This window comes from Populus alba, chromosome 14 (assembly GCF_005239225.2).
Source record: "Populus alba chromosome 14, ASM523922v2, whole genome shotgun sequence".
NCBI lineage: Eukaryota > Viridiplantae > Streptophyta > Magnoliopsida > Malpighiales > Salicaceae > Populus > Populus alba.
In genome coordinates, this window is record NC_133297.1 from 4,193,066 (window position 1) to 4,210,843 (window position 17,778).

General features: G+C 38.1%; 2 protein-coding genes across 2 annotated transcripts; both read right to left on the minus strand.

The window, feature by feature from the left end:
- Nucleotides 1–1,047: 1,047 nt before the first annotated feature.
- On the minus strand, nt 1,048–1,927 carry LOC118042488 (uncharacterized). The gene is made up of 2 exons (XM_035050191.2): nt 1,569–1,927; nt 1,048–1,453 (listed from the first exon to the last, which is right to left on the minus strand). Exons 1-2 carry the CDS (start codon nt 1,840–1,842, stop codon nt 1,239–1,241), a joined length of 489 nt encoding a protein of 162 aa, XP_034906082.1. The 5' UTR covers nt 1,843–1,927; the 3' UTR covers nt 1,048–1,238.
- Nucleotides 1,928–13,996: 12,069 nt separating this feature from the next.
- Nucleotides 13,997–15,059, minus strand: LOC140954493 (uncharacterized). Its single transcript, XM_073404271.1, has 2 exons — nt 14,891–15,059; nt 13,997–14,803 (listed from the first exon to the last, which is right to left on the minus strand). Exons 1-2 carry the CDS (start codon nt 14,966–14,968, stop codon nt 14,192–14,194), a joined length of 690 nt encoding a protein of 229 aa, XP_073260372.1. The 5' UTR covers nt 14,969–15,059; the 3' UTR covers nt 13,997–14,191.
- Between the last annotated feature and the right edge of the window lie 2,719 nt (nt 15,060–17,778).

Here is a 17,778-nt window from a genome sequence, read left to right on the forward strand (position 1 = left end):
ATACAAGTGGAGAGAGCCAAAGTGTTTTGATACCAAGAAAACATAGCAATAAGATGCATAAATTGCTCTTCCTTGATGATGTCTTTCTTGCCAGGCCCTCCAGGAGGGTCCACCCCAGCTTGGAATGTAAATCAAGGCCACAACTACTCTAGCATCCCTTGGTGAGTCTCTCACTTCATCATACTGAAATCTCTTTGAACCAGCCAGCACTGTTTTTATTATTGTTTCTATTAGGTTGAGACATTTTCACTCTGGCAAAGACATGTGCGTGATACCAGGAAGTTACTTAGAAAGAGCTTTGTGCAGAGAAATATAAAGAATAATATAAAATTATATTTTATAATATTATTTAATAGTTTATATTATTGGATTGAGATGATTTTTTTTATATGGTATTAGAGCTTTTAATGATTAAAAGATCAGAACTTCAAATCTAGCTATTCTATTTATTTGATAAAAATTAAACATAAAATAATATAGATTTTAAAAATTTTAAATCTAAAAAAATAGCAAAAGCCTTGATTGGCTTCGAGCAAGGAACAAATGCCCACAGTCTTGAAGTATTGAAGTTGGTTTAATGATTTATAAAAAAAGATGGTTTGATTGCCTATCTTAATCTGTATGAAATCGGGGGAATCGTGATTAGCCTTGCATTGACCTTAAAGTTTTTTTCATAAAAGGATATTTACTTGATATAAATTAAGATTATTCTTGTGCAGATCACCTTTCTTACTTCAAATTTTGTTTACAAAGTTCCAACTAAATCATTCAGTAACTACAATTAATTAACTTGCCCCTTAATTCATTTTGAGTTTCAACCGACAGTTCCTCAATCATTTTACTAATTTTCCATTCAGAAATCTTAATTATAACTATCAAAATAATACCACAAAAAATTGCGATTTTTTTTTAATTTTAGCTTAAATTGATGTCAACAAAACAAAACCCTAACAATAATAAAGATTATGTGTTCAGTAATTTACTAAAGTAAAGTGAGTGATTCAAAAATTACTGACCCCCACTGATAATCAAAATATATATATAAAAAAAAAAACAGAAAAATCTTTATTAACTCACAGCAACACGTAATAATACCTGGCTAGGTATCACTTGATAGAAAAGACTACAAGAGCTGACAATAAGAGCAAGGCTGCTACAACTGGAGGACTTACAACGGAATTAGAAATAAAAATTAAGTCCACATTAGCATGGGCTTAATCTACAAACACGTAGAAAATCTAAACTTGAAGACCTGCTTGCCCATCCCTCTTGTCTCCTTCTTCCTGACTTCCTATTTGATGCTCAATCTCAATCATACAGTACTTCTTGAAGAAATAACCCAAACACCTCATCACAAAAGGCCCAAAAGCTATAATCAAAAGATAGCGATAACGCACAGATTTACGAGGAGTAACAGCAAAAACCGCAGATGCATAGGTTATCATCATTGAAGCTGTAGCAACCCATATTTCAGGATGGAAAGGGAACCTGTAAGTGAGAGATACAATGACAAGTATACAAGAGGAGAGAGCCAAAGTGTTTTGATATCACGAAAACATAGTAAGCACCCGGTTGAGATGCATAAATTGCTGTTCCTGCAACATGAGTACCATTTCCTGCAACTAGAGTACCATTTTCTGCAACTAGAGTACCATTTCCATTATCTTGCCAGACCCCTCCAGGAGGGTTCACCCCAGCCTGGAAAGTCACTGCTGCAATCAAGGCCACAACTACTAGCAAAACATTTCTAGCATCGCTTGGTGTGTCTCTGTTTGGATTATACTGAAATTTCCTGAACCAGCTATAACTTCTTTTAGCAATGTTTTGTTTAGGCTGAGACATTCTTACTTGGGCAAAGATATGTGGGAGATACCAGCACTCTGGCTCTCAAGAAGTTACTTATAAAGACCCTCCGTTCTAAAGGATGGGGCCCTGCCCTGATCAATTATCACACATGTTTCTCATTTTTGATGTCTGTACACCTAATTAATCAAGGTGTACCGATTCATGTAAGAATTTTCAAACTAATTTAATGGTCACTGTTTACCCGAGTCAATGCAAGTCAATGAATTTAAGATTATATAAATCTTGTGTGAATAGTGATTATCAACGTCTCATAGCTGAATTGCTTTGTTGTTTGGCAGATGGACCCGGGGAATCAAGACTCCTTTTCAAGTCTTTTATTAAACATAAATTTTCCACGAAAACAAAGATGGTTTCTTTGCTCACTCACACAGCTTTTTTTTTTTTTTTTTTTTTTTTTTTCACGTTCCTTTCCCCCTTTATTTTTCCATGCGGTGCCAATAGTTGTAAAAAATTACTTCAAGACGTGGAAAATAAAGTGTTTTTGACTTCAAGAATTTATTGCAAATATATATATAAAATAAAAAAACACCTCACATGGTATATAATTGGTACAGGCATATAAAAAAAAAACACCCGGTCAAAATCAAAAACTTTCATTCTCCATGTAAAAAAACCCTAACCCAATTAATTTGTCCCTTTTTTTTTTTTTTTTTTTTGCATAAACCCACCCCTCCTCTATCACTCTCTCTTGAATTATTGTCTAGAACATATAATTCCAAAACATCCATTTTCAATAACCTCACTTTTGCTTTCTTTAACTTCTCCTGTGATGTACTCTCAAGAACCACTTGCAAAGATCGGTGGTGTGCTCCAATTTGCAATCTTTGACTTCTTCTGTGATGTGCTCTCAAGAACCACTTGCAAAGATCGGTGGTGTGCTCCCATTTGCAATCTTTGACTTCTCCTGTGGTGTGCTCTCAAGAAAACGGGTCAGTAGCATTGACAAATAGCAATGAAATATTTCAGATGTAAATTTAGCAACGAATTAGCAATGAATTATATATATATATATATATATATATATATTAATTTTTTAATATTAAAAACCGATTTAGCAACAAAAAATCAATTGCAAAAAAATAAATTAATATATTAAAAATCAGCAATAAATTATTCGTTGTTAATACAATGGCATGGTTTACAATGATTGTGCTGATAAAAAAAAAGAACAAAATTTAACTTATATATATATATATATATATATATATATATATATATATATATATATATATATATATAAACAAAAGAACACCCACACGATATATAATTGGTATAGGTATATATATATATATATAAAAAACACCAGGAAGGAGACAATTAATTACTCCAACTCAAAATCAAAAACTTTCATTCTCTACATAAAAAACCTTAACCCCTCCTCTATCACTTTCTTTTGAATTATTGCCAGAACATGTAATTCCAAAACATTCCTTTTCAATAACTCTACTTTTGCTTTCTTTTAAGCTCTCCTGTGGTGTGCTCTCAAGAACCACTTGCAAAGATCGGTGGTGTGCTTCCATTTACAATCTTTAACTTCTCTTGTGGTGTGCTTTCAAGAACCACTTGGCAAAGATTGGTGGTGTGCTTCAACTTGTAAAGAACCGTGTTGTGGAAGAATTCGAGGCAAAATGGCAAATTACAACATTTGTTTTTTGCAAAAACAAAATCATCAATAATAGGGGATGAATTCCGTTCTTATCCAGAATAGCAACTCCAACTCAACAGATTAAATAAGTTTTTATTTTTTAATATGATGTTTTTTTATATGCTTCCATAGTATCTCAAGTTTGAGTTTTATAATTATTAATATGATGATCATTAAAAAATTTGTAAGGTTATTAATTTTAAAACTTGTAAAATTATTTGAAATACATGCAAACTAAACCGAACACTCATATTAATTAAAAAAATAAATTTATGTAGTTATTTAATCTAATAAATAATATATATGATACATATATTAAAAAACTCAATTTAAAAACTTAACTTGGTGGGTATATATTTAGATTTTAACTTAAACCTGAAAATGCATTGACTAATAAAATCAGGTTGCCAGGTTTTTAATGATTTGGTTAATATAAACAAACTTGGTTCAACTTTTAGGATTCTTTTTTAATAAAAATTTATAATTAACTGTTCTTCATAATCTCACCGAATCAATCAAGAATTACAAATTAATGGCTTGTACTTGTCCCTTGCTGGATGCGCTTACAAATTTATCTGCTAATCAATCTACGAATAGAAAGAGTGATTGGCAATAAATTTGTTCAATTTTTGCATAAAAAAGCTGTCAACCGATTTTTTTTTCGAAATTATTAATTCAAAAGGAAAAAAATCTGGCTAATATTATCACAGCCAACAATATTTATAAACGAAATTACATTCTACCGCCGTCTGGAAAGGAGAAGAAAGGAGAAGCAAACATTCAGCATACACAAGCACCTCATCTTACTGATATGGTTCTTTCCTTCCACATCCGATCTTTTTTAACCATTCATTGGGCACTGGGTGGTAAAATACAGCGGAAAACACCCAAATAAGAACCCTTATTACTATAGGTACAGGAGCGGCGAGGAAGATGAGACGAAACGACACTGATTCGTAAGGTGTAACACTATATATCGCAGAGCCATAAGTGCCCATCATAGAAATTGTAGCAATGAAAACTTCCAAGAAATAAGGGGACCTAAAGGTTAGACATATATAATAGTAGAAAACTGGAGGATGTCAGTGCAATAGTGTTACATAGCAGGAAAATTTGGAAAGGTACTCTCTGATCAGAATAAATAGCACGTCCGGCTTTATGTCCCAGCTTATCATCACTTTGCCAAACTCCACCGGGTGGACAAATTCCAGCTTGGAAGGTCATGGTGGGCGATCAGCACAGCCCCGGCCAGCAAAACATTTCGGATATCATGAGGTTCTGGCTTTACATCTGGTGGCGTTGTTGGTTTTGAGATAGATTTGAAGCAGACCTTGATTTTGCTTTTGATTCTAGTACTAGTAGTATTGTTAGGGTGATTTTCCATATCTCTCAGGTGAAAGTTATGGTTCCTTTCTTCTGTTAACATTGAAACTCAAAGGGCCAAGAGGTTTAAATATTTTTCTTAAAGAGAAGGGGAATAACGCACTTGATTTTCATTCAAGTAAGAAAGATTCAGTCCCCTGCGAGCCTCTGGCACCATTAAATCTGGATAGGAGTACTTTTGGTAGAGTACTGAATTCATTTAAGAAAGGTATAAGATCCTGAAACAGCCAAGCAGGCAGTACTGTTATGCCTTCTCTCTTTTTTTTCTTCCCCTTTTTGTGGTATTCAGTAATTTGAAATGAAAATGTGAAAGTGATACTACCATGATCTGAACCATAAAGGGAGAAAATCTGATTAGGAGTATATAAATATGGTGTCTTCCCAATTTTCCATTAAATCACTCGACGGGAAGATTTTGTAAACGAAGGGAAGGGGGATTTTTCGAATACTTCGGAACAGGGAGCAGAAGGCATGACTGTAAAATGGTATTTATGGATAACAAAAGCTACGAGAAGCCTTAGGATTGCATGCACATTGTTTAACACTTCTTTTTAGGCTAGACATTTGATAGGAGAAATCAAAGGAAAAGGTTAAATTGATGCTTTTATTCCCATATTTTGCACATTAAGCATGATTATTTTATTCAAGAAGTATCATGGGGCTTCATTTTGATTGCATCGATGTATCTGTAGAAACACAAATTTTCCACCAATCAAATTTCACCATGTGTTATTTTATTCTTTAAAATAAAGGATAAAATAAAATTGAAATAAATGACATGGAAAACAAATGAGCCTTCAAATATTTCTTGACCAATGAAAAGTTGACACTTGAGATGAGATATTCAAGATATCTTGTCATAAAGTCAAGATTCCATCAATAAAGACCAACCAATAAAATTATGCCACGTGGCATTGGAAAAGGACCTGAGAGCCCCTACAGATCTCTATAAATAGAGGGCCTCAACCTAAAGGGAGGGGATTCCAGGAGATACAAATTTTCTTCAAGACTTTCTCTCTTTCTCTTCAAGCAAGGAAGCTCTCTCTCAAAGAGTTCTCAAGCCTCTTTCATCTACGCTTGAAGTCTACAAAGAACGAAGCTCTGTTGGATCAAGCCAAAACGCCCCATAAGAGTTCTTCAACGACACTTTGAAGACAAATCAAGGTACTCTTCAAAGCATCAAATCACAACATCTCGCTTCGCAATACATGCCCAAATTCGTGTTCTTGCAAAGCACAAATCTTGGCTTGATTACTCAAATAAATCAAGTCACCATACATCAAATCCAAGGGAAGAATCAGAGGATTGCCATATTCTTTTGATAGAATATATTACATAGAGATTGTACCCATTCATATATTTAATAAAATTATATATTTGTACACGTGTGCTTGTTTAATTTCAGGTACACAAAATTGTGTCTACAAATTTCTGGCGACTCCGCTGGGGAGATCTCTACCTTTCATCTCTTCCCTTCAAGAAAGAATTTTCAACAAAACTCTCAATGGCAACTACGAGGAACATGATCACCATTGTCGCTTCGAAGAGCAACAAGGCCATTGATTCAGGTCCCCAACACACTATTGAAGATCCTTCAACCTCGCCATTGAAAACAAAATCCATCGTCGAGTTGTATGCACGAACTAGGCCGATTCTCAAGTTGATATCAACTTCGAATGCAAGAGGGGCACAAGATGTCGCCTCAAAGATGAAGCCACAAGCAACTCCACTACAAAAGTCAAGTGAGGCGCGCGAAATTATCTTCAGCACTCAAGGCGACTTTGACAATTCACCTATGGAAACTTCTCCGTGTCGATCACCAAGTAAGGCTTCGGGTTCTAGCACCATGTCAGTGATGATGACCGAGACAACATCTTTAGAAGATCAAGTGGCTAACTTGACAAAACTCGTCGAGGGGCTTTCGACTTCACTCAAGGCAAAAGACCACGAGATAGCAAAGTTGATGAACAAACTTGAGAGCTTGAACGAAAGAGGCCAAACCTCAACTACCAAGGCTTTTCAAGTAGATCAACTAGATGTCATTGAGGAGTCTGCAATCGGAGCTGTGAAGAATATACGTGGTATTACTGATGGCATCTTCACCAAAAATCAACTGAAAGAACTCATCAAGGAAGCCATCACAGACCAGGTGGAAAGCTCAATTCAACCCTCATATTCATATGCGAAGCCGTACACCCAAAGAATCGACCTGTTAAAGATGTCTCTAAGTTACCAACCACCAAAGTTTCAACAGTTCGATGGCAAGGGAAATCCTCGACAACATATAGCTCACTTTGTGGAGACTTGCAACAATGCCGGGACTAATGGTGATCTCATGGTAAAATAGTTTGTTCGTTCCTTGAAAGGTAATGCCTTTGACTGGTACACTGACTTGGAATCTTGCTCGATTAATACTTGGGAGCAGTTGGAGCGTGAGTTTCTTAACCGCTTTTACAGCACTCGTCGTGTGGTTAGCATGATTGAACTCACTAATGCACGTCAGTGGAAGGAAGAGCCTGTCATCGACTACATTCATCGGTGGAGAAACCTTAGCCTCAACTGTAGAGATCGACTCACCGAAACTTCTGCGCTAGACATGTGTATTCAAGGGATGCATTGTGGACTACGATATATCCTACAAGGCATCAAACCAAAGTCTTTTGAAGAATTGGCTACTTGTGCACATGATATGGAACTTAGCATTGCGGCAGCTGAAAGTTCATTGTTACCTATGCAAGAGCCTAAAAGAAATAAGCCTGAAGGTCGTAGATTCGGAAAGAGCACTCTGAAGGTCGAGGGAAAGCAATCTTTAGTAGTTAACTCGACTGCTGTAAGGGTACCAACTGGAGTTAAGAGGGATGATCATGCAACGCCGACTACTTTTCAAAAGGGTGAAAGAAAGAAACCATCATTGAAAGAGCGACAAGAAAAAGTGTATCCATTCCCTGACTCAGACATATCTAGGATGCTGGATGATATGCTTGAGGCAAATATCATTGAGTTGCCGGAGGCGAAACGCCCTGAAGAAGCAAACCAAGTAGATAATCCGAATTATTGTAAATATCATCGCTTAATCAGTCATCCCGTAGAGAAGTGTTTTGTGTTGAAAGACAAGATCATGAGGTTACACGAGAATGGGGATATCGTTTTTGATGATGAAATAGCAGCCTCTAATATCACAACCACGGTCAATTTAGGACCATGTCAATCACTCTCTACAATAAGTTTTGGCTCCTATGAACCTATAAGACTTGATGCTATTTTCCCGATGAGCTTCACTGCATCCTCAAGCCAAACTCCATATATAACCCTTACACCACAAGTTGACGACTTGAAGCCTGAATGGTCTGAAAATTATGATGATGAAGGATGGACTTTAGTCACGCGTAGAAGAGGAAGGAGGAAGCACATGCAAATGACAAAGCCAACAAGAATGAGGATCTCAATGGTGAGGAAGCTAATTGGTGAGCCGATACGCCGAAAGACTCAACAAAAATCCATACCAGTTAGAAAGGAGGGTTTTTCAGCTAAAAGTATAGGAAAGCCTATTACACTGAATGAGTACATGCCAACAGAAATGAAAAGAATTGAAAACATACCTGTTGCTTGCTATCAGGTTGATGAAGAGAAAACTCCTATTGATTATGTCTTAAAGAAAAGTCATGATGACTCTTCAAACTTATCTCACGGTGTATGCACAACAGAGATATCCTTCAACGATGAAGACTTGTTGCTTGGATCAAAACTCCACAACCGACCTCTTTTCATTAAAGGATATGTTGATGAAAAGATAGTGAATCGCATCTTGGTGGATGATGGCTCGGCGGTCAATATACTACCTCTTAAGACCATGAGAGAGCTAGGGATTTCTATGGATGAACTCTTCCCAAGTCATCTGATGATTCAAGGTTTTAATCAAGGAGGGCAAAATGCTATAGGAAAGATAAGACTTGCGATGCACATGGAAGATATGGAATCCAATGCACTTTTCCATGTCATAGATGCCAAAACTACCTACAATATGTTGCTTGGGCGACCATGGATACATGAAAATGGTATCATCTCCTCAACACTCCACCAATGTTTTAAGTATTGTCGAGATGGACAAGTAAGAAAGATAATGGTAGACACTGATCCCTTCACCATAGCTGAAGCTCACTTTGCAGATGCAAAATTCTATTTCAAGTCAAATATGATGGAAGAACTACGATCACCACCTGACCACTTAGGAGAAGGAATAATTGACTCTAAAAGCTTAAAAGGGCATAAGTCATATGCAAATGAAGGGGTGTCTCAGCCAACAAAGAATAAAGGAAAAGAAAAGGTGGTAGAAAACTTTGTTGATAATAAACCACCACGTAAAGCCGCGGCACTCCGATATATTCCAGTATCAGCAAGAAAAGAGGGACAGTCTTCTTTTGCAAAGGATGAAGAAAAGATCAATAAAGAGCTTGAAAACTTGACCTTGCCAGCTACTAATCTCGCCTTGAACAAGGTTTCAAAACCTTTACTAAAAGGGTTTGTTCATCAAACTGAGTCGGTGGTGATAAATCTTAAAGGACTCCCTGATAGACGATCAAATGGCTTTGATCCCAACGCTTACAAGCTTTTAGCCAGGGCTGGCTATAGTCGTGAGGACATCAACGAGATATCAAAGGATGGTGATACGACTCAACTTGAAGGTCAACAAGTTTCTGCAAGGACTAGAAAGGCATGAAGAGAGAAGAAAATTTCTAAAAAAGCTTTGAGGGCTGGTCTTGGATATGAGTCTTCCACACCACTGTATTTTCATATTAATAAAGAAGCCTCACGGTACATAAGTGCGGAAGAAGTGAAGGACAAACAACAAAGTCAGTCGACACCTCTTAGAGCTTCAGTCTGGGATCGTCTTGGTGGAACTACAAGTCGTGCTCCTGTTTTTACTAGGATTGGAACCCAAAATAATGGAAGGGTGCTAAAACGCACACCAGTCTTTGCAAGGCTTGGACAATCCATGTCAAAAGAGACAAGTTTGATGGGTGATTCAAAGGTTCTTCGTAGCAAAATACCTTCACGCATGAAGAGACAATGTGAATGGGTAGTGAGTGCTGAAGAGACATTGAAAGGAAAAACACGCACAATAGTGATAACAAACCCCTCTAATGAAGAAGAAGAAGATGAAATAATGAGTCTCACTTCAAATCACATCACTATTGAAGAAGATGATAATGATAAGTTTGTCGTCGAAGAAGATGTTGAGGAAGCTCCATCTTCCCTTGAATCAGAAAATAAGCCTACAATGGACGAACTTAAAGAGGTTAACTTAGGAACTGTTGAAAACCCACGACCAACCTTCATCAATGCAAACTTATCACCTGAAGAGGAAGCGAATTACATGGAACTTCTGATGGAATATCGAGATATCTTTGCTTGGTCCTATGATGAAATGCCAGGTTTAGACCTAAGGGTTGCTGTACACCAACTAGCAGTGAAACATGGGGCTAGACCTGTAAAACAAACTCAGCGTCGCTTTCGTCCTGAACTCATATCACAGATTGAGGCTGAAGTCAATAAACTTATCCAAGCAGGTTTCATTCGTGAGGTCAAGTATCCTACGTGGATTTCAAATATCGTGCCAGTAAAAAAGAAGAATGGCCAAATGCGTGTTTGTGTGGATTTTCGAGATCTTAACAATGCTTGTCCCAAAGATGACTTTCCACTTCCAATTACTGAGATCATGGTAGATGCTACCACGGGTCATGGGAGATTAACCTTCATGGACGGTTCATCTGGCTATAATCAAATTCGAATGGCACCCGCAGATGAGGAGAAGACGACTTTCCGAACTCCAAAAGGGATATATTGTTATAAAGTTATGCCTTTTGGTTTAAAGAATGCAGGTGCCACTTATCAAAGGGCGATGCAAAAGATTTTTGACGATATGCTTCACCAACATGTTGAATGCTATGTTGATGACCTCGTGGTGAAATCAAAAGAAAAGGAAAATCATTTGCAGGATCTTCGTTTGGTGTTTAAACGGTTACGTCGATTCCAACTAAAAATGAACCCATTGAAATGTGCATTTGGTGTGTCCTCAGGAAAATTCCTAGGGTTTATAGTTCGACATCGAGGAATTGAGATTGATCAGTCTAAGATCGAGGCCATTCTAAAAATGCCGGAGCCAAGAAACATCCATGAGTTGAAGAGTCTCCAAGGAAAGTTGGCCTATATACGGAGATTTATTTCTAACTTAGCGGGCCGATGTCAACCATTCACCCACTTAATGAAGAAGGATACATCATTCTATTGGGATAAAGCTTGTACTAATGCCTTCAACAAGATAAAAGAATACTTGTTGAACCCACCTGTCCTTCGAGCACCGGTACAGGGACGTCCACTTATCCTCTATATTGCGGCTCAAATACGTTCCTTAGGAGTGTTGTTGGCACAACAAAATGATGAAGGCAAGGAAAGTGCTCTCTACTACCTTAGTAGGACATTAAATGGGGCTGAACTGAATTATTCCCCAATAGAGAGGACATGTCTAGCATTGATGTTTGCAATAAAGAAGTTAAGGCATTACCTCCAAGCGCATTCAGTAAGATTAATCTCCCAAGCTGACCCCCTCAAGTACATCATCTCAAGACCAGTATTATCAGGAAGATTGGCAAAATGGGCTTTATTGCTTCAAGAATTTGAAATTGTCTACGTCTCACAAAAAGCTATCAAGGGGCAAGCACTAGCTGATTTTCTGGTTGATCATCCTATTCCCGATGAATGGAAGTTTTCTGAAGACCTACCCGATGAGGATGTTCTGTTTATTGAACTGTCAGAACCATGGAAAATGTTCTTTGATGGCGCAGCACGACAAGATGGAGCCGGTGCTGGGGTTATATTCATCACACCAGAAGGGGAGGTCTTGCCTTTCTCCTTTTCACTTACCAAATGTTGTTCTAATAACATGGCTGAATATCAAGCTTTGATTCTTGGGTTGGAAATGGCAGTGAATATAAAAATGTCTTGCCTTAAAGTTTTTGGTGATTCTCAATTAGTCATCAGACAACTCCTCTCACTATATGAAGTCAGGAAGCCAGAATTCATCCCATATCACAAGTATGCACTTAAACTGATAACATCACTTGATTGTGTCACTTTAGAACATGTACCATGAAAAGAGAATAAGCAAGCCGATGCCTTGGCAAATCTGGCATCAACACTAGCATCATGTAGTGAGGAGATAAAAGTCCCTGTATGTCAAAGATGGGTCGTTCCACCACTAAGCCATGACATAGAAGAGAAAGAACAAGTGGGCGTAGTTTCTGTCTACGAGATTGAAAGAGAAGACTGGCGTCAGCCGCTTATCGATTATTTGAGACATGGAAAACTACCTAAAGACTTACGCCATAAGACAGAGGTGAGGCGGAGAGCTTCTCGCTTCATATACTTCCAAGGCACTCTTTATCGACGCTCTTTTGACGGAATTTTTTTGCGCTGTCTCGGAGAAGAAGAAGCAATAAAAGCACTAGAAGAAACTCACTCAGAGATTTGTGGAGCACACCAATCAGGCCCTAAACTTCACTTCCGGATCAAAAGAATGGGATATTACTGGCCAACAATGGTGAAGGATTGCATAGACTATGCTAGAAAATGTCAAAGTTGTCAATTGCATGCTAATTTGATCCACCAGCCACCCGAGCCTTTACACCCGACAGTTGCCTCTTGGCCCTTTGATGCTTGGGGACTCGATGTGGTAGGACCATTGCCGAAAAGCTCCGGGGGGCATCTTTACATATTGGCTGCAACAGATTACTTCTCCAAGTGGGCAGAAGCTGCAACATTAAGAGAGGTCAAGAAAGAGACAGTTGTAAGTTTCATCCGAACAAACATCATTTACCGTTATGGGGTACCAAGATACATCATAACCGATAATGGAAAGGAATTCTACAATACAGCCATGAACAAGTTGTGTGCACAGTTCAGTTTCAAACAACATAACTCTTCTATGTACAATGCTCCGGCTAATGGTTTGGCGGAAGCCTTTAACAAGACTTTATGCAACATTCTCAAGAAGGTGGTGAATCGCTCGAAAAAGGACTGGCATGAGAGAATTGGGGAGGCGCTATGGGCTTATCGTACTACATTCCGAACACCAACTCAAGCTACTCCATACTCCCTGGTATATGGGGTTGAAGCTGTTCTTCCACTAGAATGTCAAATTCCATCTTTAAGAATTGCGATCCAAGAAGGACTTTCCAATGAAGACAATGTTCGCCTACGCCTTGAAGAGCTTGAAGCTTTAGATGAAAAACGTCTTGAGGCACAACAACGACTAGAATGTTATCAAGCACGACTTTGTAGAGCTTTCAACAAGAAGGTGCGACCACGTTCCTTTCAAGAAGGGGATCTTGTCTTGGCAGTACGACGCCCGATAATCATGTCAAAACGCATGGGCAGCAAGTTCCTCTCCAAATGGGATGGCCCTTATGTGGTTCAAGAAGTCTACACCAATGGAGCTTACAAGATTGTTGATGAGAATGGATTGAGGATTGGGCCTATCAATGGCAAATTCTTGAAAAGATACTATGCTTGAAATCTGATGTAGCTCTTGGCCTGCACGAGCTAAAACTGTGAAAGGCACAAAAAAAAGAAGAAAAGAAAAGACAAAAAAAAAAAATGTGAACTACGTTATGACTTGATCCTTTTATCCACAAAGGTACGTAGGCAACTTGGAATTCATTCCAAGTACAGTCATGCAAAAAAAAAAAAAAAAAGTTTTGAACTACGTTGTGACTTGATCCTTTATCCATAAAGGTACGTAGGCAACTTAGAAATTATTCTAAGTACAATCACACCATCCTTTAAAGTTGTTTGAACTAATATGATTGTTCACGTAGAGAAGAGGGACAAATAAACCTCAAAACACAATCGTAACATGGAAATCTAGGTAACAAGACACAAGCGAAGGCAAAATATAGACTTTATTAATGGAAAGAAGAATTCTATTACATAAAGTATGTAGCCTCAATAGAAAGTCATAAGCCGATGTTACCAAAACAAAAAAATTCCAAAGCATAATAAACCATTATCATACTACGGTTTCCAGTTATGTTCTTCCATCTCCTTTTGTTTGGTCTCCAACAATCCTTTTAATTTTTGAAGAATGACTGCGTTAGTTTCACTTATCACAGGGGAAGAGGATAGTGTGGTGATCTCTACTCGAATGCCGGAGGTGATGATTTGTCTCTCAGAAAGTTTTGCATCACACGCCTTGAGAGATGACTCTAACTCAGTCTTCTTGCTCTGCAACTCCATCAATTGTCATGTTATTTTTGTTATCTCAGCATGAGTAATAGAAATGGATGTAGATGCCTCCTCTTCAAAAGCTTCTGAATTTTTAAGTTGCACTTCAAGCTTTTCAACATTTAAGGCTCGTTGCTCTGATGTCATCATAGGAGATAATGAAGACTCTAAGTGAATAAACTTTTTAGCATCCTCAATCACCTCGGTCACCATTCTTCTGATAGAAGAGCAATCAACCTTTATATCTTCAATGGAGAGGAGGATCTTCTCAACTTCACCAGCCAGGTTAGGAATATAATGGATCGGTGTACGAGCAATCTTATTTTTGATGCTCTCCCAACACTTGACAGCAAATTCAGATCTTATCTCTCCTATTATGTCATCAGCACAATACCTAGTGACTCCTGAAGACTCAAAGGCAGTAGTAGGTCCAAGATTATGCAAGTTGGTCGCTATATTAAAGATCGGTTGAGGTGGTTTAGGCTGCTCATGTGGTAAACTGAATGAAGGTTGAGAGTTTCCAATCCCAGCAGCTAAAATATTGAAAGGGTTAGGGCTAGCAACAGAAGCAACACTCATTTCTGGCCCAATATACATATCAAAGTCATTCCCCAAGTCTTGTTGACCAAGCTGAGACATACATATCAAAAAGGGGGTTAATATATGACAAATAACATGAATTGAAAAAAAAAAAAAAAAAGAGGGAAAGTGTCAAACCAGTTCATCAATATTGTCTGGCATGATTGATGCACTAGGGACTCCATGAAGAAAACCCGAGCTGCAAGGATTGAACATTTTTTTTGTACGTTTTAAACGTTTCCAATGATGATCACTGTTTTCATGCTCACTATCATCAACATTTAAGATCGCTTCAACATTATCTTCCTCCTCCTGCTACATGCATATCCTTATGAGCATCTCAATAAAAAAAAAGGGGGAATTAATAAGGCATATATATATAAAAAAGGGAGACGAGTATTTATTTACCAATTGTGGAGAAAAGGATTGTGCACTCCTTTCCTTTGTCCCTGAGGAGTTAGAGGATTTCTTATTAAGATGATCTTTTGAAGTACTCACTCTCTTTACACTAGGAATCACAAGTGGTGTCCTATTTATGTGGGCAGATGTTCGTATACCATCTTCCTTGCCTAAATCAACATCAACTACCCGCTTGTCTCTTTTATAGGTAGGAGAAGATCGTTTCTTTTTGGTTAAGAGAGGGTCATTCTTCTTTTCTTTTGTCCTTCGTGATACTATGGCAACATTAGCAGGACTTTTAAGAATGATCTTCATCTCTGGAGAACAAACTTTGGACCACTTTGGAGTCCACCAATCCATGTAACGTTTAGTTACCAAAGGAAGTTTATCATTTGGGGGCAACGGAAGCTTGCACTGGGAATGAGTTTTGAGTTTGGTAAAACTATGCCAAAGTTGAGATACATCCTCCAAGGTTGGGACTCCAGTTCTCCCTCCAAAGTCACGGGGAATATGTTGGCAAAACCCAAATTGTCTACTAAATCTATCAGGACAGTAAGATTCAAAAATAAAAGTATCATCATAACGAAGAGTCAAATAGCCGGATCGAATACACATAAAGTAGTCACTCTCGAGGATTGACAAGTTGCCATCATCATATAAGACCCCAACTTTAGCCAGGGGAAGTAATGCAGGAAATATGACTCTCTTGGGATCTCTGAAAAGAGCATGAGCTTGAGATTCATTGAAATGTTTTGCCAACCCCACGCCGGCATATTTCGTCATCCCAACTAACTTGGTAGGACTAATTGTTGTTTGATGGGTGCCAAATTTTTCTGCAAGCCAACTGCTGAGAAAATGAATAGGAAAAGGGATGTCTCGTGCGGTCACACTCAATGCAGACTGGACTTCCTTTAGACCTTTGAAGATACTTGCTAGAACTGGTATCGCAAGAGAGAATTGCCTTCCAGCTGCCATCATGGATGCTACTTTGAAAGTACTAGGACGAATGAAACCAACATCCTTGCTAGGAAATACAAATTTGCATAGCCAACATGAAAGAAAAGCCGCTAAATAAACTTCATCCTGAATATGAGAAGGGACATTAAGCTCCTTAAAAGGATGAATGAATTTGCTGAAGCGAACACGAGACTTATCAATTGAGCCAGAAGGATAGTTAGTCTTATTGGATCCGCTAGACTTGCCCACAGAAAAAGGTACCTTGTATCTCAAGTCATCTCGAAACCAGAAATCTACCCAATCTTGAAGGGTCATTACATGGTCACCATCAATAGTCTGACATTCTTTATGAAAGGCGATGAATAGGTACTTGTAGCTCTTTGGAAGAAAAGAACGTCCTTTCTTGTCAGCTTCATTAAGTTCATCAGCAGAAGGGATGACTTCATCATAAAAAGTGCCAAAAATAGGAAGGCCGCTACATGATTTTAGCTCCCAAAGAGATATAGACTCCTCGCCATTCGGGGTAGATAGCGTGTTGGTAGCAGGATTCCAATGGTTATAAAAAGAAAGGATAACATTCATTTGCCAGTCATAGGTAAAAAGGGATGCAAAAATAGTGTCTCGAATATGTGCCCTCTCGAGGATTGGCTCGTAATGTTTCAAAATATCTTCTGTCCATTCCCAATACTTGGGAGTATACTCAAGTGCATCGGAGATTGGGAAATAATCCTTGCAAGTAGCATTTCCATCACGTTTATGATAGTCTAATGACGGCAGATCAGCTAGAAAAGTTGTTGAATGTGGAAAGGAGGATTGAAGTTGTAAAACTGATTGAGGCAAACCACCATGACCATAAAGTTCATAAGAAGTCTCCAATGACCAGGAAGTCAAATGCTTGATGCTTTCGGAAGACCGCTTCTTTGCAAATGGACCAATGGCAGGTTCATAAACGTGAAGGCTTGTCCGATGATACTTCTCATCAATCACTAAGAATCTTTTAGTAGAAGAAGAAGAATTCCTGAAAAGCACCATCTAAAAAGAAAAGGAAGACATATAAAAATGCATGAATTAGATGCATATTTAAAAAAAAAAAGGTAGAGAATAAGAACTTACCTTGATCAAGAGCCAAAGAAAAGTGATGCTCCAATGTTAAGAAATATATGATTGGCCAAAAATTGATGGAAAAAAAAAAAAACCCGGCAACCGTGACCTTTAAGGAGCAACTCGTCAAGCACCAATGCGTGTGAAGTATTACGGCAAGAGAATTCAGATCACCCAAAGAAACCTGCAACCCTGCAATAAGAATAGATGTTAATTAATGGAAACAGGCAGGCACACCAACAACTCAATCAGGCTTAATCAAGTCTATTTCAATAACAAGTTTGCACCATCCATCATACAGTTGCAGAAACAGATAAGGGTTGCTTTTGGTTAACACACACATGTCAACAATATGCCAATCCAGTACAAGCTCTCTCTTTGGATGTGCCATCAAGAAACTCTGCAGTGCTCCAAGGCTTTGAAAGGAGTTCTTTCATCTAGATAACAACAGTCTTGAAACAACTTGTCCGGAGCCTGCTAAGGTGAAGTTCAAAAAAAAAAACTGTTGTTGTCGCTGCGGCATCTAGAGTTCACCTTTACTGTCAACATAAAGAAAATAGTTGCTTTCT